At 40.2% G+C, this 27,011-nt stretch overlaps 1 protein-coding gene across 3 annotated transcripts in view; it reads left to right on the top strand.

Moving 5' to 3' along the window:
* Positions 1 to 502: 502 nt before the first annotated feature.
* The window catches only part of CDK15 (cyclin dependent kinase 15), a 225,456-nt gene continuing 198,947 nt past the window's right edge, over positions 503 to 27,011 (top strand). Inside the window, exons 1-3 of one of the 3 annotated variants that reach the window (XM_089670524.1) lie at positions 503 to 800; positions 11,999 to 12,030; positions 22,020 to 22,169. In XM_089670524.1, the coding sequence (XP_089526650.1) occupies positions 674 to 800; positions 11,999 to 12,030; positions 22,020 to 22,169 (309 nt within the window). In that variant the 5' untranslated portion in view covers positions 503 to 673. Of the gene's footprint in view, positions 801 to 11,998; positions 12,031 to 21,495; positions 21,630 to 22,019; positions 22,170 to 27,011 lie in introns of those variants that run through there. The other 2 variants (XM_089670519.1, XM_089670521.1) reach the window with 2 other exon arrangements.

The following is a 27,011-nucleotide window of genomic DNA, read 5'->3' as shown; positions in this document are numbered from 1 at the left end:
GCCACATTTGCTCCTATTGCATGGTTCTAAGTTTCATAATTCAATACCTTTTTTATTGAGAGACCTGTCATTAACTGAAAATATACTGTAAATATGCTGCAAAAGTACCACTGACTCTCTAAATCTCTTGTGTTGTATTAATAGAGGTTATTATTTTCTTCATTTAATCCAGTGCCATTTGCAATGCCATTAAAGGGTATGTATTCAGTATTGGGTATCTTTAAAATCTTGTGGTCCCCAACAGAAATTAAAGAACTGAGATCCAGAAAATCTTTTCACTGCTAGCAAAACCTGATGTACATACAAATGCTGCATAAAAGCCTTTTTCTGACCCATAGCTGGGTCCCCAATGACCATGAGCTGCTAATGTTTGCATCCTCTGCTGTCCCATCTCTTAGTCACTAAAATCCTTATACTGACACATTGGAAGGTTTTAAAAGGTGGGGGCTTTCAGCCTACTGCGGGATCAGTGACAGAATGATTGTCACGGCTCATATTATACTGTATGCGACTGACAAGATCCTTGCTTTCCAATGGCAAAGAATGCACACAATCTTTGCTAATTGACCTAACTCAGGATCAATAGCAGAAATGTTTCCCTTTTATTTTCCTCTCTTCCTTGCCCATATACTGCCACTATCCTTAGTCTCTGTGTAGTGGAGCTAGCACAGTGATGAACACAGCAGACTGCCTCTCTTTCGATCTCCCTCTTTTCCTTTTCGTTTCCTCTCTCCTCTCTCGCTCTGTGTCCATCATGCAGAACATAAGACAAGCAGCCACAGAGGCCTTTTGTCGCCTGGGTAAGTGCCTCCATCAAAAGCCAAATAATGGTGTAAAAACACCTTTTCAATATGTTTTTTAGCTCCCACATTGAAAATGGTTAAGCTCTCCATTTCATTTTCATCTATGCAGCCTGCAGCTATCTAGTGCCAGAGGCAGGTGTGTAATACAGCATTATTACTCGGGTGAGGCACTAGCATCCTCCATTTCTATAGTTAACCCTTGACGGCGGCACCTTTCATGCACTGCAAACTGAGACGTTCTAGGCCGTAGCTTTACGGAAAATGTATGAATTGCATGACTAACCTTGACTATAACCACAACCGATCTTAAATGCGAATTGTTAAATGGCATGTGTTTGTTACAATTGGTATTTGGTTTCCATTTATGTGGTTATCAGCTTGAGGCAGTAACCAGTTGTGAGTTATTTTTTAAATTCAGTGCTTTGCATTACTAGGGTGTATGTATAAACCCCATTAAATTGACCACGCTCCTTGCGGGACTCTAAATGTGTGTTTTGTGTATTTGATTTAATGTTCTCATGGGGCTGAATAAAAGCTGCCAAATTGAATTCTTGTCCCCAGAGTCTCTTGAGGTGACAGGGAATTGTATTTAGTAATAATAACCCATTGGCATACATTGAGGCCCATCATTCTGGGTATCTTTTGAGTAAAAGCACTGGCTTTATAAAATACCCAGATTTCACATTGGAATTGTCCTGTAACCCCTAGACTGCCATAGAAAATACATGTTGTAAACTTTTTAGTCTCAATTTGTTTCTAACACTTAGAATCTCTAACAGATCAATATCACTTAATATTTGGTGCACTGAGTACCCTGGTGTATTGAGAAAGTGTCATTGTGTACTGCAGATGCAGTATCTCAAGCAGTAGTTATTGGCATGGTTTAGTAACATTTGCTTCTAGAGACTGATATGGCGATCAACTTGCGCAGCTTTAGCGATTTAAGCTGTTGCTTCATTGCATTGTTTGCCTTTTTTTATTTGATCTGTAACAAATTGAACTGTACACTTTGTACACAATTATTAGGCAAGTGAGTTTTTTTGACCATATAATCATTTTTATGCATATTGCTCAGCTCCAGGCTGTATGAACTTGAATGCTTATTGGATTTAAGTATATCAGGTGATGTGTATTTGTGTAATGAGGGTGTGTCCCAAGGAGATCAACACCCTATATCTAGGTGTGCGTAATTGTTAGGCAGCTTCTTTTCCTCAGGCAAAATCGGCAAACTATCCTTAAGCCCTGTACACTAGAAGAAAATCATACGAAAATTTTTGTACGAGGACTGATCGTCCGATAATCGGATCGTTAGTACACAGCTTTTGAGAGCCAATCATGACAATTCGCACGACAATATCCAAAGGGACAAAAAAATTTCTCCTACAATACCAGATCGTACGATTTTCATTTAATCAGTACAGTAGTCGTCTGAAAATACAATACAAATACAACGCAATACATAACATCACTTTCAAAATTCTTTCATAGGAGAATTTTCGTGTCTTTAGTAACCTTTTCACTTTCAATGTGAGACTAGCAGGCAAAAAAAACGACCGATCGTTCATCCGATATTCTCATCGTGTGTGCGGGGCATTAGTCTGTGTAGCGGATCTAGCACAGTGATAAACACAGGATACACAGCATACTGCCTCTCTTTCGGTCTCCCTCTCTCTTTTTTGCAAGATTTAACTGACTCTGAAAGTCAAAAATTGTAAAGTCTTTCAGAGGAATGCAGCACTCTTGAAATTGCTAAGATATTGGGGCGTGATCACAGAACCATCAAATATTTTGTTGCAAATAGTCAACAGGGTCACAAGAAACTTGTTAAGAAAAAAAGATGCAAATTAACTCCTAAAGATTTGAGAATAATCAAATGTGAAGCTACCAGGAACCCATTATCCTCTAGTGCTGTCATATTCCAGAACTGAAACCTACCTGGAGTGTCCAGAAGTACAAGGTGTTCAGAGCTCAGAGACATGGCCAAGGTAAACCCATATGGAAGAAAAATGTATTTGAAATATTTTAAAAATATTCTTCCCAAATATATTGCCATATATTTAAAATGCTACAAGTTTGGCCATATTCAATATATTTCAATAAAAAAAAAAAAATATATATATATATATATATATATATATATATATATATATATATATATATATAGCATGTTGAAATGTGTTATTACAAAATATATGAAAAATATTTGTAAAAAATTATTATCATTATTATACAGGATTTATACAGCGCCAACAGTTTGCTCCGCGCTTTACTATATAACGGGAGACAATACAGTAACAATACAGTTCAATACAAGAGGGTTAGGAGGGCCCTGCTCCTTGGAGCTTACAATCTAGGAGGGAGGGGAGAAAAATACATTTCAAATATACGGTGTCTTTAAAAATACAAATCTACATTTCTGGAATATATTTACAAATATGTAAAAATATATGTCAAAAAAAATATATTTAAAAAAATATATATTTTTAAAAATAATGTATATATGTGTGTGTGTGTGTGTGTGTGTGTATATATAATTTTTATTTTTTTAACATATAAAATGGTCATTCCAAAAATATAGATTTGTATTTTTAAAGACATACAGTGTATTTTATATGTATTTAAAAATATTTTTCATATATTTTGTAATGCATTTCAACATGCTGTGTGTGTGTGTATGTATGTATGTATGTATATATATATATATGTATGTAATATATATATATATAAAATATTGCCAAAATTGTAGCATTTCAAATATATGGCAATATACAATATATTTGGGAAGAATATTTTTAAAATATATTTTAAATATATTTTACTTCGATGTGGGAAGGCAGGTTGAATCCCAACCACCACTGAACAAGACACATAATTTGAAACGTCAAGACTGGGCCAACAAATATCTGAAGGTTTTATGGACTGATGAGATGAGTGACTCTTGACAGACCAAATAGATGGGCCAGTGTCTAGATCAGTAACGGACACATAGCTCCACTTCGACTCAGACACTAGCAAGATGGAGGTGGCAGGAGTGGACTGACAACTCATGGGGCCCCCAGGCAATAGGGGATCAAGGGGCCCCTGTGTCCTTGCCCACACTCAAAGCACACCCAAAAAAGCCTATATAAGGTACTAGGGGCATTTCATGGGGTCCCCTGCTGACCCCGGGCCCTCGGGCAGTGCCCGAGTGCTCGAATGGTCAGTCTGCCCCTGGGAGGTGGGGTTCTAAAAGTGGCTGGTATTTTGTAATGTTACATAAAAATCACAATTATATGATATCATTTCAGTCAGCAGACTTTGATGATTATATTTTGGGTTACCTATCTGGGGCTGCACTGATTACGTAAAACTTGTGTTTGGAAGGATTACAGGAAAATATTTTTAAATTTTTCACAATTTCTTTTTAATTAAAACCTAGAAAATAAAAATATTTGGATCCAAATGTACTATCAAATTAATGCTTTACCTGTCCATAGACAAATGATGAATGATATGTAAAGGTACACTACAAAACCTAAGGTTCAGAACTGGGACACAACTAAAATCAAAAAACACTCGGGGACACAATGGTGCTATAAGGAAAAAAGGCCTGGGGACTCAAGTGGTAAAGACCATCTTTGGACCAGTGAGCACTTCTGTGCGATGTTCAGCCACAAACCAGCCTAGATTACTAGAACAGAAATGTTTATGGCACCCGTTAAGCCTGTATGTGGCTCCTACACGTACAGCACTAATTCTAATATTGTGTTAAAGGTTTAGTAAGGTCATATAAACAGACAAGGACTGTCATGCTTTATTCACCTAGTCTGCTTTGTTTTCCCAGACTGACCCCAAGGATGACTTAATCAATTTAGACACAGCAGGGTTGATTAACTGATTTACTAAAGCAGCAGAATGTCCACTTAGCTCAGAGAAGCTATTTTCTTTATTATTCAACCATGTGCAGAGGAATTCCGTTTTTTTACATATCCCTGTTTGATTTTTTAAATGAACACAGACTTATCTATCTATCCTACGCCTAGTAGGTACAATCTCATATTGTCTCTTCTCTTCAGTCAGGACCTGAGGAGCATACATTATGGTGCCCATACATATTTCAATGTCATTGTAAAACACAATTGTTTTAAAATTTCAATCCTACCAAAGAAAAGTTGAATCATATGCTGGATTTCTGTAAACACTAGTGTAACTGTACCCTCTGTACTGTACCCTCTGTCAACATTGACTGTTTTTTGGACATTGATTGTAGTTATGCTTGAAATTTTTATTATAGTTGGCCTTGATTCAAGCATATGTGAATAGCAATGAAATGGGATAATTGCAAATTTAGACTGAATCCAACAAAAATTGATATGTGGTCAACATATGTTGTGCCAGCCTGATCTGTCTGTATAAGGACCTCTTTATGTTTTTGTCAGTGCTGAAGGTGGCAAAAACTGTAACACATTGAATAACTGAATATACACAGGCTTGTTTCCATCAGTCACAATTCTGGCATGTTGATATGTATTTCTGCATTTTGTACATCCTTTCAAAAAAGAGCAACAGGAAGCAGGCATGCCAAATTTAGATGATCTGCATTAGTTCTCTCGAAGGACACATTTACATTATTGAAATACTGTTGCAGCAATTTTTTGGATCAGCTTATAATTTATAAAGCCTTGAAAGAAAGTAGTCTGAATTGTTTAAAAATGTATTTATTATATTTAAGCCCTTTAGACTGGTTTATGCCCGCGCTGCCCCGAAAAAACATTTTAACATGTCTGACCTAAAGTGGACCTAAACAATCTCTCCTAAACAATTAGCAGTGCAGTTTCAACAATGTTGTGTAAAGCTTCTATGGCCCTTCACAAGTCATTTAGCATGGATCCATTATAACATTGAGTCCAACTTCAGATAAACCATTTTTTAAGTTATAGATATAGTGGGGAAGTACAGTAAGAATCTTTTTCTTGATGAGATGCATCACCATTGTAGAAAATCTCACTTTGTTTTCTGTTTGACACCTGCCACCTGGACAGGAGGTGAACAGAGTCTGCCCAATATGGTCATAGACAGAAGTAAAAACACTACAAGAAAAATTATTTTTTTGATGTGTGGGAGATTTGTTTTACTTTTTGCTCTACCCCACTGTCAGGCTGAAGGTGAGGAGAAATCAGGGACTCAGCAGAAAGAGGTTTGCAGATATTTTGGAGGTTTGGCTGGAAATTAGAGTTCCACTTTAAGAGTTTTTTTTTTTAAACTGGAATTTAACATTTAAGCCTTGTCACAGCTAAGAGCAATATGACAGATGCTCTATTACTAGGATATCAATGCTGTATGATCTTGGCACACTGACACTAACAATGAGTGTACTGGGCTTGCCTGGTACGATCCACTGCACCAAGAACACAGCCCTACACCAAAATCATACAGTGCAGAGATTCCAACATCAGCAGAATTTGACTGGTTAAAAGAGGGATGGCTTTTCTCAACAAGTCATTTTTTAAATCTATTTTTCCGAAGCATGCAAAATGGACTAAGAACTAAGGATATACCAGCAGCATAAAGCCTTTCTGAGTGAATGAACCAAGTAATATAATGTATAGCTGCATGTATCCACTTGAAAGTTTCAATTATCTTTATACTCAGAGGTTAAAAATACAACACACAAGTTTCAGAGCAGGGTCTTGGTCTAATAACCACAAGATATCTGGCTCTATGACCTAACACTAGCTGAGAAGATAAGATTACAGTATCTATTCAATGAGACAGTTAAACTGTTTTTCTTATAGCAATGCTTTATTTGCTGAATAGGCAGTGTAGGAGGTTTACATAAAGCTGGATACACACTACAAGAAAATCGGACAAACGATCATCTGGTTTTCCTTGATGTTCCACAGCAAGACAAACCCGAGTACAGTTGCAAGAAAAAGTATGTGAACCCCTTGGGATTACGTGGAGTTTTGCATGAATTGGATATAAAATGTGCTCTGAACGTCATATAAGTCACAACAATAGAAGAACACAGTCTGCTGAACATAATACTACACAAACATTAAATGTTGCCATGGTTTAATTGCACATAACATGTAAACATTCACAGTGCAGGGAGGAAAAAGTATATGAACCTTTGGACTTAATAACTGGTTGACCCTCCTTTGGCAGCAATAACCTCAACCAAACGTTTCCTGTAGTTGCAGATCAGACCTGCACAACGATCTGGAGTAATTTTGGACCACTCCTCTTCACAAAACTGTTTCAGTGTAGCAATATTCTTGGTATGTCTGGTGTGAATCGCTCTTAAGGTCATGCCACAGCATTTCAATCGGGTTGAGGTCAGGACTCTGACTGGGCCACTCCAGAAGGCGTATTCTGTGCTGTTGCAGCCATTGTTTTGTTGAATTACTTGTATACTTTTGGTCATTGTCCTGTTGCATCACCCATCCTCTGGGGAGCTTCAGTTGGCGGACAGATGGTCGTACATTTTTCTGCAAAATGTCTTGATAAACTCTGGAATTCATTTTCCCATCAATGACAACAATCCGTCCAGGCCCGGAGGCAGCAAAGCAGCCCCAAACCATGATGCTCCCTCCGCCATGTTTTACAGTGGGGATGAAGTTTTGATGTTGGTGTGCTGTGCCTTTTTTTCTCCACACATAGTGTTGTGTGTTCTTCCCAAACAACTCAATCTTGGTTTCATCTGTCCACAGTATATTTTGCCAGTAGTGCTGTGGAACATCCAGGTGCTCTTTTGCAAACTTCAAACGTGCTGCAATATTCTTGCAGTCTTTTTTACAGGACGACCACGCCTAGGGAGAGTAGCAACAGTGCTAAACTTTCTCCATTTGTAGCCAGTCTGTCTTACTGTGGGCACATGAACATCAAGGCTTTTGGAGATACTTTTGTAACCCTTTCCAGCTTCATGCAAATCAACAATTCTTGATCGTAGGTCTCTGAGAGCTCTTTTCTGCGAGGCATGGTTCACATCAGACAGTGCTTCTTGAAACCAGTAAACCCAAAACAGGTGTGTGTTTTTTAAGGACAGGACAGCTTTCAGCAACACATCCAATATCATCACACTGGTTGGCTCACTCCTGGCTCCAATTAGCTCTGGGAGAAGTCATTAAGCTAGGGCCTCACATAGTTTTTCCTCCCTGCTTTGTGAATGTTTACATGTTATGTGCAATTAAACCATGGCAACATCTAAAGTTTGTGCAGTATTATGTTCAGCAGACTGTGTTCTTCTATTGCTGTGACTTAGATGACGTTCAGAGTACATTTTATATCCAATTCATGCAAAACTCCACGTAATCCCAAGGGGTTCACATACTTTTTCTTGCAACTGTATGATACTAAAAGTACAAAAACTCTTGATCGACAAAGGAATTCTTTTTGAATTCTGTAGAAATGTTGTATCGTAGATTATTATTCTTTATTGTTTCTGATCATACACAATCTTTCGTATCTGATCCGATTTTTCTTGTAAAGAAACAGTTCATGTTAAACAGAAATCGTTCTGTTCACATACGAGAAACATTTTGGAGTTTTTCCCTTCAGAAATTTCTGTTTGGAGAGTCTGAATCAAATTCCAAAAGTTTTGTATGAAAATCAAGATTGCTCCTCGTACAGAATTTTTCTTCTGGTTTTCTTATAGTGTGTACCCAGCATAAGTACAGCTGACCACTTAGCTGGCCATCAACTGTATAATAAAAGCAAATGACCGTAGTAATTTTGACAATTTTAACATCGTTTACAATAACCAGGGCTTTCCTGAACCCCTGCAATATGTTCTTGGGTCCAGGTGAGGAAATTTATTAGGCATTAAAGATTTTCTAACTTGATGAAAAATTTCTCTGAATTGTTTTGTGATTTCTCTGCACACCTGATAATGACACACCTTGCTCTCCCAGCACTTACTGACACACCATGAGGTATTTCATAAAATTTATTAGGGCAAGCGTAGCCTAAAAGAGAGGATTAGCAAGTGTACTTAAAGATTTTATTAGACCAAGCATAGCCTAACAGGAGAAAGGATTAGCAAGTATATTTATACAATCAATAAGACAAGAACATTACTCAGATATTATAAACACCTGCACCATTCTAACAGTAATTAGCAGAACTGAACTGCATTTAGCTAGCAAGAGTATGTAAAGATAGTCCTAACTTGCTATGCAGTCCTCATTTTGTCACCCTGGCCAGTGAATTATGAAAAAAAATGTTCAAAAAGACAACTGATGAACTTGCACAATGTTAGGCTCTTCTCAGATCCAGGTTGTCCTCTGGGTCTTTGGACACTTTGGTGCTCTTTTTCAGTTCAAGTCCTCAGACAGGTATAGGAATTGATGTGATGTCTCTTTCAATCCTGACATCCCCTGTTTACGCTCCTCACAAGCAGTAGGAGTGCTCTTTAGTACAGTCTATCACCAGACATCCAAATCACACCTCACACCCTAAGGCTACGTTCACACTAGCGCTGTGTGCAGGCGGCAGAGAGGCGTTTGGGAAGCGTTTTTACCGCTTCCCAAACGCCTCTGCCAATTCTGCACATTACAGCACATGGTGCTGTTCTAACGGGAGCGTTTGCGTCGCGGCAAAACGGACGCCTCTGGATGAGTCAGGAGGTGTTGAAGCCTCCTATTCTCGTCTATAGTGTCGGCCGGGCATTTGCGGTGCGGTTGTGACGCGGTTGCGGGGCGTTTGCGGAGCGGTAACACCACTCAAACTGCATTATAGGCGTTTGTGGGGCGTTATTAACGCTCGGCAAACGCCTAGCAACTGCGCATGCGGCGTTTGCGGAGCGTTTGCCGAGCATTAAAAAACGCTCCGCAAACGCCGGATCAACGCTTGCCAAACGCTATAGGGGCGTTTGGCAAGCGTTGGCAAAACAGCCAAGTGTGAACGAGCCTTTACAAGGAGATATTTCCTGACCTCTGAGGCAAGGTGAGTAGTCTCTGTTCTTCTCCCAATTTTAGTCAACTATGCCAGGGTTCTGTTCAGCCAGTAGCAACAGCCCAGTCTTTTCCCTACACACCTCTTTCTTCACCTGCCTGCCAACCCACTTCTCCTTCTTCACCTCATCCCCACTGTAAAACATGGCAGAGGGAGCATCATGGTTTGGGGCTGCTTTGCTGCCTCAGGGCCTGGACGGATTGTTGTCATTGATGGGAAAATGAATTCCAGATTTTATCAAGACATTTTGCAGGAAAACGTACGACCATCTGTCCGCCAACTGAAGCTCCGCAGAGGATGGGTGATGCAACAGGACAATGACCCAAAGCATACAAGTAATTCAACAAAACAATGGCTGCAACAGCACAGAATACGCCTTCTGGAGTGGCCCAGTCAGAGTCCTGACCTCAACCCGATTGAAATGCTGTGGCATGACCTGGCATTTACGTCACAACGTCATACGGTTTAAATGCACATACATACGTTACATTAGAAATATGTTTTGCCAAGTTCTGGCAGAAAAAAATCCAGCATATTTGGGGCATAAATACATATGCATGAGGCCTTAATGTTATTTTACCTAATGGTAAGGTACAAACACTACATCTATTTGTAATATATTTTCTAAATACTAAAGATCTGCAGACAATAAAGTGTTACTAAACCCACAACAGTAAAATCAGTCTGTATATGCAGTAAAGCATGCTTGTTATACTCACTGTCGAACTTGAGGGGTTAATCATCTACATTGTATAAGAAGGATGTTTGATCCTGTCTTCTCTAATCCTCCCCTTCTTCCAAGTTCCCCATTTCATCTGCTGATAGAACACAGCCTCGGGGACACTCTGCATATGCTCAGTTTGGTGTGTACTACTAGAGTTTTTTTTCTTTTTCTTGGGAGGCTGCATGTGATCAGCACAGGGCCAATCAGTGCAGCCAGAGGGTCAGGGGTTATGCAATCTCATAGGGCAGTAAGAAGAGAATGAAAACTCCTGCTACAAGCTTTAACCAGTGCTCAGCTGGACACTGATAGAAGTCACAAGACTGTTCCAACTGCTGATGAGAAAAGGTATTTTGCAGTTTATAGTTACTAAAATAATGGCATTTCCATGTTGTATGTACTGTGGGAGACCAGATATAGTGAATGTAGGGTCCTGGGTTTAGTAACATTTTAAATATTCCTTTTATGGTTGAATTAGGGTTTCATATAGATTCATATGCTTTTTGTGTCATGTTCCATGATCATTGGCTGATTCTCCTTGGTCAATCCTACTCAATGGTATAGTTGATTTCTGGTGGTCAATGGTAAAGCTGATTTGTTTTTCTTCCAAGAAAGTTGGTGCTTGCAAAGCTTTCACCTTGGTTGAATATAGAGAGACTGTATGGTGGTTGGATTGTGAGTGGACAGCCAGACACTGTTTAATGTCTGTAGGCATCTTTACTTATTATTTACTTCTTATGACTGATATTGGCTAACATAGTCAACTTTTAACAATGGATTATTGTTAACTGGATTTTACACATTTGCTTTGTATGGGGCTGAGGGGCCAATTGTCAGATTTACTGCTACCTGAGTGGTCAGGTGAAATGCCCATAAATGGGTAAATTCCTAGAAAAATATCAAACTTGTGGGCCTATTCAGTAAAGAACGGAAGGAGCAAACATATACCTGTAAAGTGCAGTAAGCAATTACAATCCATTTTGTATTATTGCACCACAGTAAAGTGGATTCTGGTTGGGCCATTTACCAGATTTACTTTTGAATCTCACAGATTACCAAATAAACCTGATGAGCATAAAGACAAGGCCACATTGGCTGTGTAACAATATATATTCAGTAGTCTGGAACTATCTTCTATAGTGAAAATAACCATTCAACAAATTGCTTTTTTTTCTGTCCCGTTGTATACAACATCCATTAAGACACTTGGACTCTACAAATGTAATTTTTTGGCTAATCATGCCAGATTACACCCTAAATCCAGTTTGTAGTTGGACATGCTCTGTATAAATTACAATGAATGATTCCTAAATATGCTCTGTTAATGCAGTACTCATGACAAGATAAATAAGCCACGTGTCTCTGCTTCAGGCTTTGCTATTTTCAGTTTAATATCCATGACGACCACAGAAATTCCATTAAATAGAAAAGGAAAATGGAATTTTAAATTTGGCACTGTTAACTCTTTAAGCTGCAAGTCTTATATTTTCTTACAGAATGGGTTTCATTATACTAATTGAATGTGTTTTTAATCCAATAGGTTTGAAACAAAAGCATACAGGCTATGAAGAGGTAAGTGTGAAAATCCATCCTACTTAAATGTCATTTTTGTATTTTCTTTATATTTTGTCCATGGGACTAATCACGCAATTTCTATTATCTGCCATCAATTAGTCAAGGATCAGCTATACTGGGCATGATTAGGTATCTAAGAAAAATGTTAACTGCTTGTGCTACTAAGCCAACAGTCCCAATCCCCATTGTGAACACTATAAATATTTATAGCTATTATATTGATGGCAATGTCATGCAAACCTGTGGAAAGGGAAATAGAGAGAAAATTATACAACTATAAGCTCAACACATAGTATATCTGCACAAGCAGATGGTTAAAGCAGACCTGCAACGAAAGTAAAGTCATAGTGATAGTACTTAAACATAAGCTACTTGAAAAGTTTCCTGTTTCAGTTCTTTAAGATCATTTATCAGACATCACATGAACGATGCTAAGACAATGGTGATGTGGCCAAGCTCCAGAGAGATGCAGGAATATTTTTGCTATTCCTTTTAGGCCCCTTTCACACGGGCAGACCGATCGGGTCCACCTGTCTGTTTTTCAGTCGGACCCGATCGGACCATCCATTGCCCTCTATGAAGCAGCGGATGTAAAAGGACATGTCTGTTTATACCCACCTGCATTTGCTCCAATTGGATCTGCTTTAAACAGATGGGGATTCATTCACCATCTTTCCAGCGGATCGTATGACAGTCGGATGTAAACGAACAGGCAGTCAATTTACATCCGACCACTCATAGAGTAAAGTGGACTGTCTGCTCTACATAAGCAAAGCAGATATTGGCCTGTCCTTTGCCTGCTCAGTGGGAATCAGTGGAATCCATCTGTGTGAAAGGGGGCCTCATTAGTAAAAAATAAACAGCTCATCATTTGTAAAGCAGCCATTCTCAACCAAAGTTCTGTGAGAACCTAGAGTTCCTCAAGAAGTTCCTAAGGGTTCCTTGAGCTGTAGCTAATTGATCTGCCACCTGATGGTGCCTTCATAGTTCCAGATCTATAGCCATTAGCAGAAACAGTAGTATGACACCAGTGATCTTTTTAGCTGACTGTAAAGGTGGAATTCTAACACTTTAATGCTGGCCATATACTGTATGTAAAGATTTTCATGCTTAAATTATGAAGGTTTGTTTGATTTTCTAATTGTTAATAGGTTCAAATCAACATTTATTTTCAACCACAGTGAAGTGAAAATATGAAGGATCAAGACAGAAAAATTTTCCCAAACTAACAATTTTCGAACAGCATATGTGGTTTTCTTTTGGGAATTACATTCATTTTAAAATTGAGTGTTAAACTAAAGTGATATTTTCAAACAACATTATTCCAGTCATCAAATGTACAAAGAATCTTCATACAAATGTTTGTATGGATATTCTAGTTTTCAAATTTACTAGAGTATGGCCAGCATAAGGGAGGCATTTTTCAAACTGACCACCAACGTAAGGGGCATTTTCATATTGACCCCCCCCCCCATTGACTAATCTTAGCAGGGGTTCTCTGAGACAGAATAATTATTTAAAGGGTTCCTCTGGGGTAAGAAGGTTGAGAAATGCTGCTGTAAAGCTATCAACTATGCACAATGATGCAGCAAACCAAAGTCTAATTACACCCTAGACACATTGGGGTTTATTTACTAAAGCTGGAGAGTCCAAAATCAGACTCCCTTCTGCATAGAAACCAATCAGCTTCCAGGTTTCATTGCCAAAGCTTCATTGAACAAGCTGAGGTTAGAAGCTGATTGGTTTCTATGCAGAAGGGAGTCTGATTTTGGACTCTCCAGCTTTAGTAAATAAACCCCATTAGGTGCGACTTGGCATGCGATTTGCATGCCATGTGACTTGCAAATCGTATGCCAAGTCACACCCTATTGTCCGCAATTAGAATGGTCAAATCAGTGCGGTTCCGACTTGGTCAGAGCTGCACCGATTTCTAAAGTAGTACATGCACTACTTTTGGTGTGATTTGCATAGACATATGTCATATGTGTCAAATGTCTTGCAAATCGCACCTGAAATGGGCATTTCACCGACTTTGAAATCATGCGACTTCACTGTAAGTCGCATGATTTCAAAGTTGGGCTTGATGTTAAACCCCTTTCCCAACTCACCCAGTGAGTGAATCAGCTTATTTCAACAAACATTCTGTTTAATTGGTTATGTGGTAGTTTATGTTTTGTGGGTATTTTCGAGATGTGGAAAGAGAGATCACACAAACACTTGCAGGTAAAATCAAACTATATACCAATTCAAATGATTGTAAACCATTATATATACCCAGTGACATGACTGGGTGATGACACAAATCATCCTACATAGGTTATACTTGTCTATCTGCAGTTGTCTTTACATCTGTTCAAAGTGCTGAATTTTAAAAACTTGTCTGGGAGTTTAGAAAAAAAGGGCAGAGGGCTGAAATGAAATTGAAATGAAATTCTGCAGACCTCAGTGAGGAAAGCTCTGGGAGCTGATTGGACGGGAGATAAACATTTCCCTCCACACAGGAAAGAAGCTGAGGCTGTCAATCTGCTTGAGGTTCCTCCCTTGTCACCATTTGGTGTCAGGAAAGTGTCAGAAGTTACTCATGCTTTATAGCAGGGGAACAAGGCAGCAGGCAGAAATGACACCTAGTGCTCTGAATTGAGACAAGAACACACTATAGAGAATATGCTTAGTTCATATTTCATGTTTGAGGTTTGCAACCATTTTAAGCAATGACAGCTAGAGATAACAAAGGTAATAATATTGTAAAAATGTAACAAGAAACTTGGCTATAGATTCCTTTCACCAAGGAGTCCTCTCTTTTCCACCTTGGCAGATGATCAAACCTGATGAGTGCATGTAGCAGCGCTGTTTAGAGACTAACTTATTCCAAGTTTTGAGTGCTGTAAATTCAGGACTAATTGACAGTAATAACTGATCATATCGCCTAGAAAGTAGCATTACCTTTCAAGGAAGATAGCACACATTCTTTCAGTTGGTCAGTTTGAAGTAATATTGCTGTAGCATTAGGCCCTTTAAGGCAAACCCATCCCTATGCCAGGCTTGACATGCATACTTATGTATTAGTGAGCCATAATAAAAAAATATTAAATTTCTCCATGTTTGATTCCTGGAAATTTAATCCAATTTTGGCTTAACCAATTGAAAACACTTCATCACTGAAAACATTGTGTTGCCTACAACCCTCGACTCACCAGATGGAAACTGATCTGTTATATTCAATGTTGGAACTTCCATTTAAAATAAGATGGATTGCAAAACCTCTGAATTTTTAACAGCTTACGAACAAATTCTCCTTCAGCTTTAACAATTTACATGGGATTGTACACCCAATTAACACCCATCAAACCAAAACAACATACCTAAATTAACAAGGTAAACACACAAGTGGAAAAGTTTAGGCCGTGGCCCCTCTTTTTGGGTTGAAATAAATTTTAATTATGAACACAACTTTAACCTTTAATACCAAACAGAATCACTGTTCATGTTTAACAGACCAACATGCTTAGTCACGAAGACTCAAAAAAGCAATATCTTAATCCAGCCAAGCAGTTTACCAACCTCTGCCCACAAAATGGGTGACATTATCCCAATGGGCCTTTAATACCAAACAGAATTGCTGGGACCCATTAACAGACCAACATGCCACCAAGAATCAGGCAGCAAAATCTTACACCAACCATATAAAAGTTTACCAACTGTTCACCCATAAAGTGGGCAACATTACAGCACATAAAGGTGGACAAGGGAACATAAGGGGAGGGAGGGCGGGGGAGCAGGTTAAAAGATCCAAAAGGAAGGCTGAGGAGAATCCAGAGATGAGTCCAGCTGACAGACCAGAGGTAAATGCTGACTCTGTTCAGTGATAGGGAAGGATATACAAGTGAAAGGTCACTCTCAATGGCCAGATGTCTCCGGCCAAAAGATTTGTCACCAATCCAGTGCTCACCAACTGAGATAAATCCTCCAAGCAACAGAAGACAGCTTGCCACCTGAAACAAAACAGAAAGAACCAGCAGAGCAGCTATAGAGAGATATGGACTTAAAAATCATCATAGCTATGTATTAAGAGTAAAATGTATTTAAAGAAACAAATGGGTTATAGGAATGATAATCCCATAGGGCCCCTTCTTTATTTTTTCTTTAGTGGCCCTAACATTACTAGGCAGCAGTATAAATCTATGCTTTAACATACAGTATATGGTAAATGTAGGGCTTTGGAATATTTTGAGCAACTTGGAAATAACTTTGATTTCAGACTCTAATCAGTATCTTTTCAGTTGGCAGTTGAAAAGGAAGACAGTGTAATAGAATAAATAATGCAGTAAATATTATCTGTAAGTCTAGGTTCACATCTGAGTGGTTCTGCGCTCTGCGTTTGCGCATGCACAACAGCCCATTCATGCTTTAGAACCATGCATTTCTGTGTGCAGGAAACAGTAACATGTTTCAGTGCATGGGCATGCCATTAAGAATTAATGCCCCCCCCATGTTTTCTTAGACATGAGCGATTGCATGTGGGTACAGGAACATGTGTGGTTTACGCGCACACCTGCACAGATGTGAACCTAGTTCAAATAACTCCTTATTCAAATTTTAAAGCATACATAGAAGAAAAAGATGTGTATTAAATATGTTTAGAACCCTCTAGTGTGCTACTAGACTAGTGTAGAATATTGGAGGTAAAATCATTTTGTGTGACTCGTAGTTGTGTGAGTCATGTGATTAAGGTCAGGTTACTGCAGGTCAGCTGGATGACTCAACAGGTTGTGACTCTATTGCCTCCTGACTCTGGAGGACCCTAGAACCTTCCATAAGTAGGTAAGAAGGAAGGGGTGGAGGCCTAATCTGCATACCCATGGGGAGTTTGGCCAATCCCAGATTTGGAGGCCCTGATAGAGTGGTGGACTGACCTATAAATATGGAAGAGTCAGGCTAACAGAGGAGTGGTGTGGAAGATGGACTGCTGAGGAGACTGTCAGTGCCTAGGAGAGGTCCCCTAGGTCTGGGGGGGCGGCCTCTAGGCTGGGTCAGGAAGATACATTCTGCAGAGAGGTGCAGATGGAATCAAGGCCGGGAGCAGGAGGGAGCAAGGAGGACAGTGTGAGTACAGCAGCACACTTTGGAATCTACGAGGGGAAAGACTGCCAAATGTAGCATGCTTTCTAAGGACAGCATTGGGCTCAATCCTTAATCATTGTCCCGGGAGATCTTCCTGAGAAGTCAGGAGGGCTGGTAGTGCTTTCAGACTGTGGAGCTGGAAGCAACTCTATAGGGGGAGAGAAGACGTCTCTGCGTGTAGCTACAAAAAATAAAGTGATTTTTGAGGGGCTGCTAGTTTCTCACCTGTAAAGTGCAGCTGCTACTGATCCGCAATGACTGACGGCTTTCAGGAAAAGAACAGTCCAGGATCTGCCTTTGTATATAGAAGGGAAGTGTCCCCCTTCCATTGTTTCAAGCCAAACTGGGCATCCCATAATCCCTATTCGCCATCCAAGTTGATTTCCCCTAATAAAATAACAAAACCAAGCCATGGAATGGTCATGGTCTTTGGATGCAAATTGGTGCAAGAAATACCTGTTGCCTGGCTGTGCAGAAAGAGGCTTAGGGATACCCACAACAGTGGCCCTTACGAGGGTAGCGTTACATATGAAACTCAGAGGTTTATACAACACTGTAAATTATAAAGTTAGAAAGTTGTGTGTCGTGTCCACCTATCTAAATCAATATACCCAACATACGTTCCTGAAAATGGCTGAAGAGTGAGTGGGGGCTATAGTGACCACCAACTGGAGACTGGAAAAGCTTCAGGGAAAGAGATATGTCAGCAGTGCAGTGTCAGCAGTGCATGCTGGGCTGCAAAAGCACTTGATTTTAAATATTATTGCACCCTGCAGTTGCCAGATAGCTACTGCAAAGTGGAGACACAGGGGTCCCTCTGCTTCCATTCTTATGGCCATATCTGAGAGCAGTATCCTTTCTCATTGACGGTCTCATGGACAGCTCTTGAACACTGGATAGTAAGGGGATGAGACAGGTAGACATCAAGGCAAGAGATGTCAGCAGCCCATCAGAAAACTCCATAAAAGGGTCTAATGCTTTACTGAATGACGATAGCAATGTTTCAGAGCCACGCAGGACCCAGTCATCAGGCATGTCGTGGTCTTCTGCTGTGATGTGATCATTCAATAAAGCATTGGACCCTAATTTAAAGTTTAGGCCCTTAAATACTTTGTTGCCATTTTATTAAACTTATATTTTATAACATGGGCTACTTAAAAAACGCAAAATAAAACACTTGTGTATATCCACTTGCCCTCAAGAAGATTTGCCCTCCTTCATGACCAGGACCTTTTTTGCTATACGGCGCTGCACTACATTAACTGACTATTGTGCAGTCATGCAACACTATACGCATATGAAATTTATATCGTTTTTTTCTTTTGGTGGTATTTGATCATTACTGGGTTTTTTTTTGCGCTATAAATAAAAAAAGACTTAAAAAAGTAAAAAAAATATATATTTTTGCTATAAAACATATCCAATAAAAGGTTTCTTTGTTCATCAGGAAATCAAAAACAGACCAGTGTGGTCATGGGGCCTGGGTGGAGTTGGGTCAAGTCCGTGACTGATACTTGTCCAGTGCGGGTTGTCCGGGAGTAGTTGTTATTGCGGCCAATGGGGCCTGGTGGGCGGAATTAACGCAGGAGTCAACCCTGCTGCACCCAGGGTAATGCCAGCCAAGGAGGGTGCGGGTGCAGAGACCGTGGGACCAGCATTCAGAGCCACCTGACTAGATCCCGCAATGGATGTTTTCCTTACCACAGCCAAGTGATCCCTCACAACCGTCTATGCTGACTTCAGAGTGACATCTGGAGTTGAAGATGTCCCTTGATCACGGAGTGCCATTGCCTCCCTAAAGCTCGAAAGCAGAGCTTGCAGGAATTGGCCAGTAGCCCCTCTGGACCCACAGTCGTCGCCGACTGCATAACCTGTGACCCATGGAGTCACATCCGGACTGAGGCGCTCAGGTGGCTGAGACCTCCTAGCGCGTGAGCGTCCATGGGCAGGCAAGACACAAACCTGTCCAGACCCCTATAGCAGACCTGGAAGCTGGGCCCGTAGCCATTGTGAACCATTAGCCTCTGTCGCTGCTCTAAAGTGTGAGATAAAGTTCTCAAGGTCCTCCATTTTTCTCTCGCATGATGAAAAAACCTATTGACAAGACCCCGCAGAAGCTCATCCGACACTGACCCTGATTCAACTGGGTGTGTAAGGAAGCCCACCTCCTACCAAACCACCTCCGCCCTAACCTAACTCCAGCCTGCCACTCCCTACCCTCCACCAATAAGGTAATGCTATCTTCTTTAAATCACAGCACACATTAACTTTCTCTCCACCACAGCCTGTGCTTGCAAATCCAGTCATGTAGGCCTTTTACCTATGCTACGCATACGTTTCCACTTTCTAGAGACTGCGTTTTACTGTCACCTAGTATCCTTATTAAATTCACAGAGACATGGCACTTATAAGCTCCTGCCTGTACGTGTCATTATCAGTATAACATTGTTCTCTACCATATACAAACCATTTTCCCATTTTGACCCTGTTTGCATTGGTAATCCTATTCTGCACCTGCTCAAAGTGCAAGCCAAAGCTACCCTCTGTCTGATCATGCTACCGATCCTCCTACCTGTCTAAAGTTTTAAGAATGCATTGCTAAATCGGGTTTTTTAATGGAAATTAATGAAATAATTTAAAAGCTTCCAGAATGCCTTAGAAGGCACAATTGGTCTGTACATTCATCGACTTGAATTGAGACATTTGACAAACTTTGCAATGACCTATTTCTGCTTTGTACTGCTCACAAAATAAAAAATATGATGCACTGCAATGTGAACATATTCTGAATTTTGTGTGTGCTAGATTGTTCGCTTTTAGGTTACAGAACAGGTATTGGTCTCTCAAGGCATTTGGGAACCTTTATTAAGCCAAAGCAAATGCCTGGGTTTTTTTTTCTGTCATGTTAATGGGGTCTTATATACCTTTTTTATTATTTATTTTATTAGAGGTATTTACATAATACTGATAGTTTACGTGCTTTACATAGTGTACATTCATATTAGTCCTGCTCTCAAGTAGCTTACTAATACTTATCTAAGTTCTCTACCTCACATGTCTACATACACATGCAAAGGTCAATTTAGACAGGAGCCAACCAAGCCAAGAGCCAAGACAGGAAAACTAACACAAGCACTCATATAAACTCTATGCCGGTGGTGGTCTGGTTGGGATTCAAACCCTGGACTCTAGTGCTGCAGGGTAGAAGTTCTAACCACTGCCCATGGCAAATGCTTCACAACATTTTGTATTTTTAAGGTCAATTTAGACAGGAGCAAACCAAGCCAAGAGCCAAAACAGGAAAACCAACACAAGCACTCATATAAACTCTATGCCGGTGGTGGTCTGGTTGGGATTTAAACCCTGGACTCTAGTGCTGCAGGATAAAAGTTCTAATCACTGCCCATGGCAAATGCTTTCCAACATTTTGTATTTTTAAACTTAAGCTTTCTCTGAAAATGAACCCCTAAACTTAATCCCAAAATGTAAAATGAACCTGTGCAAAAGATTCACTTAGCTGACCCTCTTCCCATCTGTAAATATACACCGTCCCTTTATTCCTCCATTGCTCTGTTGAGGAGCGAAGACAAGTACACCTGATACTTCTGGGCATGGGGAAGCATGTACATCACTCCCATTCTTCCCATTTAACAGGACTCTTGTTTGATCGGCCACTCAGTCACTCAGCACTGCCCATGGGGTAGGAGAAAACCCTGTGTAAGATCCAAATTGAACATAGGGCTTGCTCTTTTTGCTCCCTGCATCCAAACAGAGCAGCTGGAAACCAAAAGAAATGGAAGTGTGTGCAGAGGGAGATGACATCAGTTAGGTGTACCTGTTGCTTAGCCTTGCATGAAAAAAGCCAGATTCAATTTAGCTTTACACTTAATCCCATAAAACCTAATTTTACCTTCTGACCCTAATCAGAACCTATCCCCTAATCTTGTCCCCTTATGTTAAATAAATCCATAATAAGAATCAATACTTACTTTGCAGCACCACAATTATCAGAACATCCTGTACTGGGATGGATGAACTGATTCATGTCATTCAACACTTTTATAAATTGGTAGAAAAAAAGGACGTGAGACAGAATGCATTCTAAGTAACCCACAAAAGCTCTTTTATGTAAACCAACAAAACTAATTTATGACCCTTTTATTTTTAGACAAGCCTCTGCTGCATGTCTTTCAAATGGTTTTTCTTTTAACTTCAGTCTGTAAGCATAAAAAACAGTGTTTTTAGAATTCTCAAGGTATGTGGGAAGGCGCACTGAGTCATGGGGCTGCTTGCTGGAAGCTGGGGTGTCATGTGAGTCATATGAACACTAGAAGAGAGAGACTCCGAGAGATGTATGAGAAGCCCTGGAAGTGATGGGTGATGTGCTGTGTGTGAATTGTCGTGTTTCTGGAAAAGCAGGAACTCAGGGCCAGCAAGAGGATAGTTCTGTAAACGATGAGTCCCCTAATTTGGAGGTACTAGTATTGTATTGTTGCCTGTGTTATATTTAGGGCATACAATTTTGTATTTGTGTTTATATATCTATATTGTTATTTTTCATATAATAATAGTTATATGGTTATGTATAAATCATGCCATATTTCAGGAATTTGTCCATGAATATTTCATGCATACTGATACTACCTGTGTATAGTGTCCATTATGTTGTATGGTTGGTGTCAATGTTAAATACGCACTTACGATTCAAAAGATAACACATAATATAAAGCACAGTATAATTGAATGTTCTTTATTATTTTGAATGTGGCTTTGTCAAACATATTACACCTGATTATCATATCTGTACCATACTTATGTCCTGTAACTCTGTCTTAGTCTTTCAAATGACTCTGTTATCTCATTAGCTTACAGATTTCAGTGATGTTCCATGTCCTGTCCGGTCTCTTCCTCCACAATGGTATCACACTGTCCAAGTGCGGAGGATAAGAGCACTGAGGGCCCGGAGTAACAGTGACCCACTGCAAGCGAAGAACTTGGGGCAAGGACTTCAGTGGGTAAGTGTTGTTGGAGTTATTTGTAATCCGGACAATATCTTATCTGAAATAGCAGTTAATGCATGTTGCATCGTACCATGCCTTTGTAACAGCTGGTAGGCACAGATTGCATTCGATCTGCCATTCATAACAAGACATCTGATTTAGTTTGTTAGAGTAAAGGCTAATGTTATAATGGTAATTTATACCTAAAATGTAATATAATTATATACCGTAACTGAATTCTAGTCCTGAAAGAGTTAAGTGACCTCATGCATGTGTCAGTTTGCACTTTCTGCAGTGGAAGACAAACCTTCTAGTCTATACATCATAGAAAAACAAATATGGAAAGATCTCACACACTGTTGTAGTTAAGGCAGTTCTGGACTATAGACATTGGCTAAGTGACTAAGCAGTACCTGGTCTTCTCCAGTTTAAAAACATCTCCAGGTACTTGCAGAGGCAGCACATGGAAGTCAGACCATCAGGGAAAGCAGAAGTAGGAACTACTAAGCCCAGCTCTGAGCCATGGTTTAACTCCCTTTGCTCCAATGGAAATCCTATTACCCATTTGATGACCAGCAATATATGTTCGCTGGTCATTAAATGGGTAATAAGGTTTCCATTACCTACCATTCCAGCAAAGAGGTTATACCAGGATAATGCCCACATCTGCAGGCATCATCCCAGTACTGGGTTTTTTTTTTTTGTAAAAGCAATCCTAGCAGCTAACTAGTCACTGGATTGCTTTTAAAAGCAGCAGGAAGGGAACCCCTCTCCCTCTCCGCCTTCCACAGCTTTAACATACTGCCCCTTCCCAGAGCTTCCACCGGGGGATCAGAGAGGTAAACAAAGAGCTAAACTGCTCCGTTCGCCTCTATGATATAGGGAACTGGAAACAATGACCTTACGTCACTTACGGTTTACCCGGATGTAAACGGCACCATTTTTAAAAATGAAAAGCATTAGATCACATTGATCTTGGTGTGACCAAATGCTTTTAAGGGCAGAGGAGGGATCTGGGGTCTTACTGACCCCAGATCTCTCCATAAAGTGTACCTGTCACATGCCTATTGCTTGGGATGTTTACATTGCTTGTGAACCGCAATAAAGGTGATAAAAAATAAAGCAACAGTGTTTAAATTAAATTTAAACAAAAAATGTTTAAAGTGCCCCCAACCCACCGTGCTCAAGTGCAAAAGTGAACGCTTGCGTCGGCTTTTTAAAGCGTCGCCTATGGATAGTAAAATTTACGTTGTTTATCACCATTGCATAGGTGAGAGCAATTATAAAGTGCGACATGTTTGGTATCTTTTTACTTGGTGAATTTACAAAAAAATTGGGTTATGCATTGTGTGTTTGCATTGAAATTCAAAAAGTGTATATAAAAAAAAAAAAATAGCGTTAGAAAAACCTCTGCGCAAATACTGTGTGACTTAGAAAAAGGCAACACCCACAAATTTATTCTGTATGGCTTCTGCTTACACAAATATATAATGTTTGGGGGTTCTAAGAAATTTTTTAGAAAAAAATACTAATTGTTACATAAAAATGTAGCACTACCCCCTTAGAAGTTGCTAGAAGATTTGGGTCCCTCTACAGTCCTGCACAGCCAGTTATCACGCATCTTCTGAAAAGCATGTATCCAGAGTCAGAAATCATTCTTTGAGCTTTGGTTTTGCTGTTTTATTTAGGGGATTTGAACTGGGATAGGGTTAGGGGTGTACAGGATGCCCAAGGGAACTGATGAAATGAGGACACTTTCATGGAACTATTTCCAAGCCTTTTCTGCAGCACAGTCTGTTAGAGAGCTAGCCAGCGTCTCCTTAGTGTACCACCACAGACCCTAGATAAACTTCTCATCTTCACCCAGCAATCTGAAAGTATCCCTGAACAGGGGATCCGGTTCCTGTCACTTTAATGCTGGACAGTCACTGGCAGGTGGCAAATCTGGTTTCCCACCAGAGTGCTCCTTCCCCTATTCGCCCATGGGGTGCAGGTCTGCTCACTCAGCTCCTCTCCTGTACCGTCATGGGCTGTTGGCTGCTACCAGGTCTAGCAGCTGAGCTTCTCCTTCCCTGCCATACAGATGGTTCTCTCAAAGGGGGCCGGTGAGCTCTGAGCTTTCCTCCTTTCCAGCTCCAGGCCTTCAGGTAGGCCCTATCCCACTGGACCTCCACACAGTCTCGTTCCTTCAGCCTCACATTTTTCTCTTTACCTTCCACCCGAACTCTCCTGCAACTGAGCAGGCTCCAACACTTTTAAGGGTGTCGCAGCCCCTTGCCAAACTCCAGTTGGGGATTGGCCAGAATCCCTCAAGAGTGCAAGCCAACCACTCCTCAAATCCACCCACTGCCTCTAGGGCCTTCCTCCAAAGCCCTAGAGCAGAGGGAAATTCCAGAGGGGCTGGCCTGCAGAGATCAAGATTTGACCTGGCTATTACAGCCAGGCTGCTACTCATCCCTCCTCACTGACAATTAAAACACTATCTCCCCCTAGCTAAACTAGGAGGGTGCTACAAAAATACTAATTTTGGTAAACAAAAAGTGCCAGAAATGGCCTGGTGGTTACAATATGTTGAGTAGCAAGGAGAGGCTGTTAATCCATGCCTGTAGGTAAAACAAATCTTTGTTTTGCAACTGCAACATGTGTTTTGTAAAACTGTACATATCATTGCAACTGCTTAGTGTTTACAGGTGGATTATACCTTGTTTTTTTTAAGGACAAATTGGGCTTTTGGCAATAAATAGATTTCATCTGATTTCTTTTTTTTTTTGTATTGTCAAAGGAAAACTGGCCTAAAATAGTTAAAAATAATTTTGTAAAAATGTATCTATAAGTTGCTTGCCATTACCGTGACCTATCACCAAACAAAACCCTGAAATACATTTTCCTACTCCTGATGTCTGTGGAGATAACAAATACTGTATGTATATATACTATTTGTTATTTGTACTCATAGTAGGGCTAAGAAACAATAGTACATATGCTGCTTTATTTTATCCTACCAAAACACACTGACACTAAATAAATAAAAAAAAAGATCAAACCCTGAGCTACCTATTTTATCTTTACTTTTTATTTATTATAGTTTGGTTTTTAAAAGCACTTTTTTTTTTGTTTACACTCTTGATCCAACTTGGAAAAAATGATAATCAGTATTGACTGATCACAGTCTATCTCAGTGATCATTAGCCACTTGATCTCCGGAAGGTTTTTGATGGTATTTGATTACCACTGGGTTTTTTATTTTTTTGCTGGCAATATATTAACAAAAAAAGACAGAAAATGTTGAAAAAAAACAATATTTTCTACTCTCTGTAACAATACATATCCAATAAAATCAAATTTCGTCATAAATTTAGGCCAAATAGTATTCTGCCACGTCTTTGGTAAAAACTAAACTGCGTCTTTGGGGACACTAGTATAGTTCTGATCTGATCAAGATACTGATCTGTACAGACACTGAACTAGTAATAGCAGTGATTAGCTACTTATACAGTGGGTATAGAAACTAAACAATCACATTGTGCCTGAACGATAACCTTCTTGCTATTCAAAACTTTATCTCTGATCACATTGTGGACAACACCCTGCTGCCCCTTACAATGGGAAGCTCAAGGCTGTGCTGCATGGGGTGTTTATTCAACATGACACGAGACTCAAGCGGGAACGCTTAGAATGCATCCAAAGAGCGCTGGATAAACTCTGGGCATTGGAGACTCAACACAAATCCTCATCTTCACAGGAACTCCTGGCAGACTTTTCTGCCACTAGGACATCCTTGCTGTAACTGTATGACGCTTCTTACAGCACATACCAGCATCGCTTGGCCTTTAGTAGGTACTGGTTTGGGGACAAATGCAGTTGACTGTTGGTCCATTTGCTCCATCCTCGTTCTTCTCATATTATATATGAGAAGAACTCTTTTATACCTAGTAATAAAACACCTCCAGGAGACTTGACCTCCATCTTTTCTTGGACACCTGAGACATTTCTAGACTATTTCTCAGCTTTGTACAATATACCTCCTTCCAGTCCGGAAGTTCCTTCATCATCTTTTGCAGACTGTACTGTTTGTATAACTAGGACGTTGACCTTAGAGACTTGTAGGACAGCCCTTTTTCCATGGAGGAACTCCCTGCTGCTATTGCAGCTACTCCTGCAGTAAGTGCCCTAGCCTGTACGACATTTCCCCAAAGTTTTACAAGACCTTTACGGATGTGAGGGGGGCACAAATAGAGTGAGTGTATTGTTTTGAAGATATGACACTATATGCAATTCCTTCAGAGGTATATTCCCTATATGAGTGGATGGACCTAGGAGCTTAACCAAAAAGGAAGGTGGAATTTGTGGAAGCTTTTTCATATTTTTGAGAGGGTAAGAGTAAGGATGACAGATGGTTAGAAGTGTACGCACGGTGGAGTGATTTTTGCACTTATCAGCACTATTTTTGTAAGTGTCAGGATGCTGGATAGTGGTGATCAGGGCACTGGTATGGTGTATGCCGGTGATCAAGGCACTGGTATGGTGTGTGACGGTGATTAGGGTGCTGGTATGGCAGTTGGCGGTAATCAGGGTGTTGGTATGGGGTATGGTGGTGATCAGGGCATTGGTTTGGGGTATGGACACTGGTATGGCGGTGATCAGGACAGGTGACAGGGGCTGGCTGCATTATTTATTATAGATATTCTGGGACACTGTACAAGCCGCCTGATAGGCTGCTGTTCCCTCACAGGCTGCAGGATCGCTTCTCTCTGCTCCCACACTGGACTTTGACTTTCCTGTGTTTACAATGTGAGTGCTGTGATTGGTCACAGCAGTCACATGGTGAAACACCATGTGATCTCCCGAACACGCGGT

The sequence above is a fragment of the Staurois parvus genome, unplaced genomic scaffold (genome assembly GCF_062004578.1).
Source record: "Staurois parvus isolate SC_StPar_1 unplaced genomic scaffold, SC_StPar_1.0 ptg000011l, whole genome shotgun sequence".
NCBI lineage: Eukaryota > Metazoa > Chordata > Amphibia > Anura > Ranidae > Staurois > Staurois parvus.
Note: the sequence above shows the minus strand (reverse complement) of the source record. Positions and strands in the feature narration are given on the sequence as shown.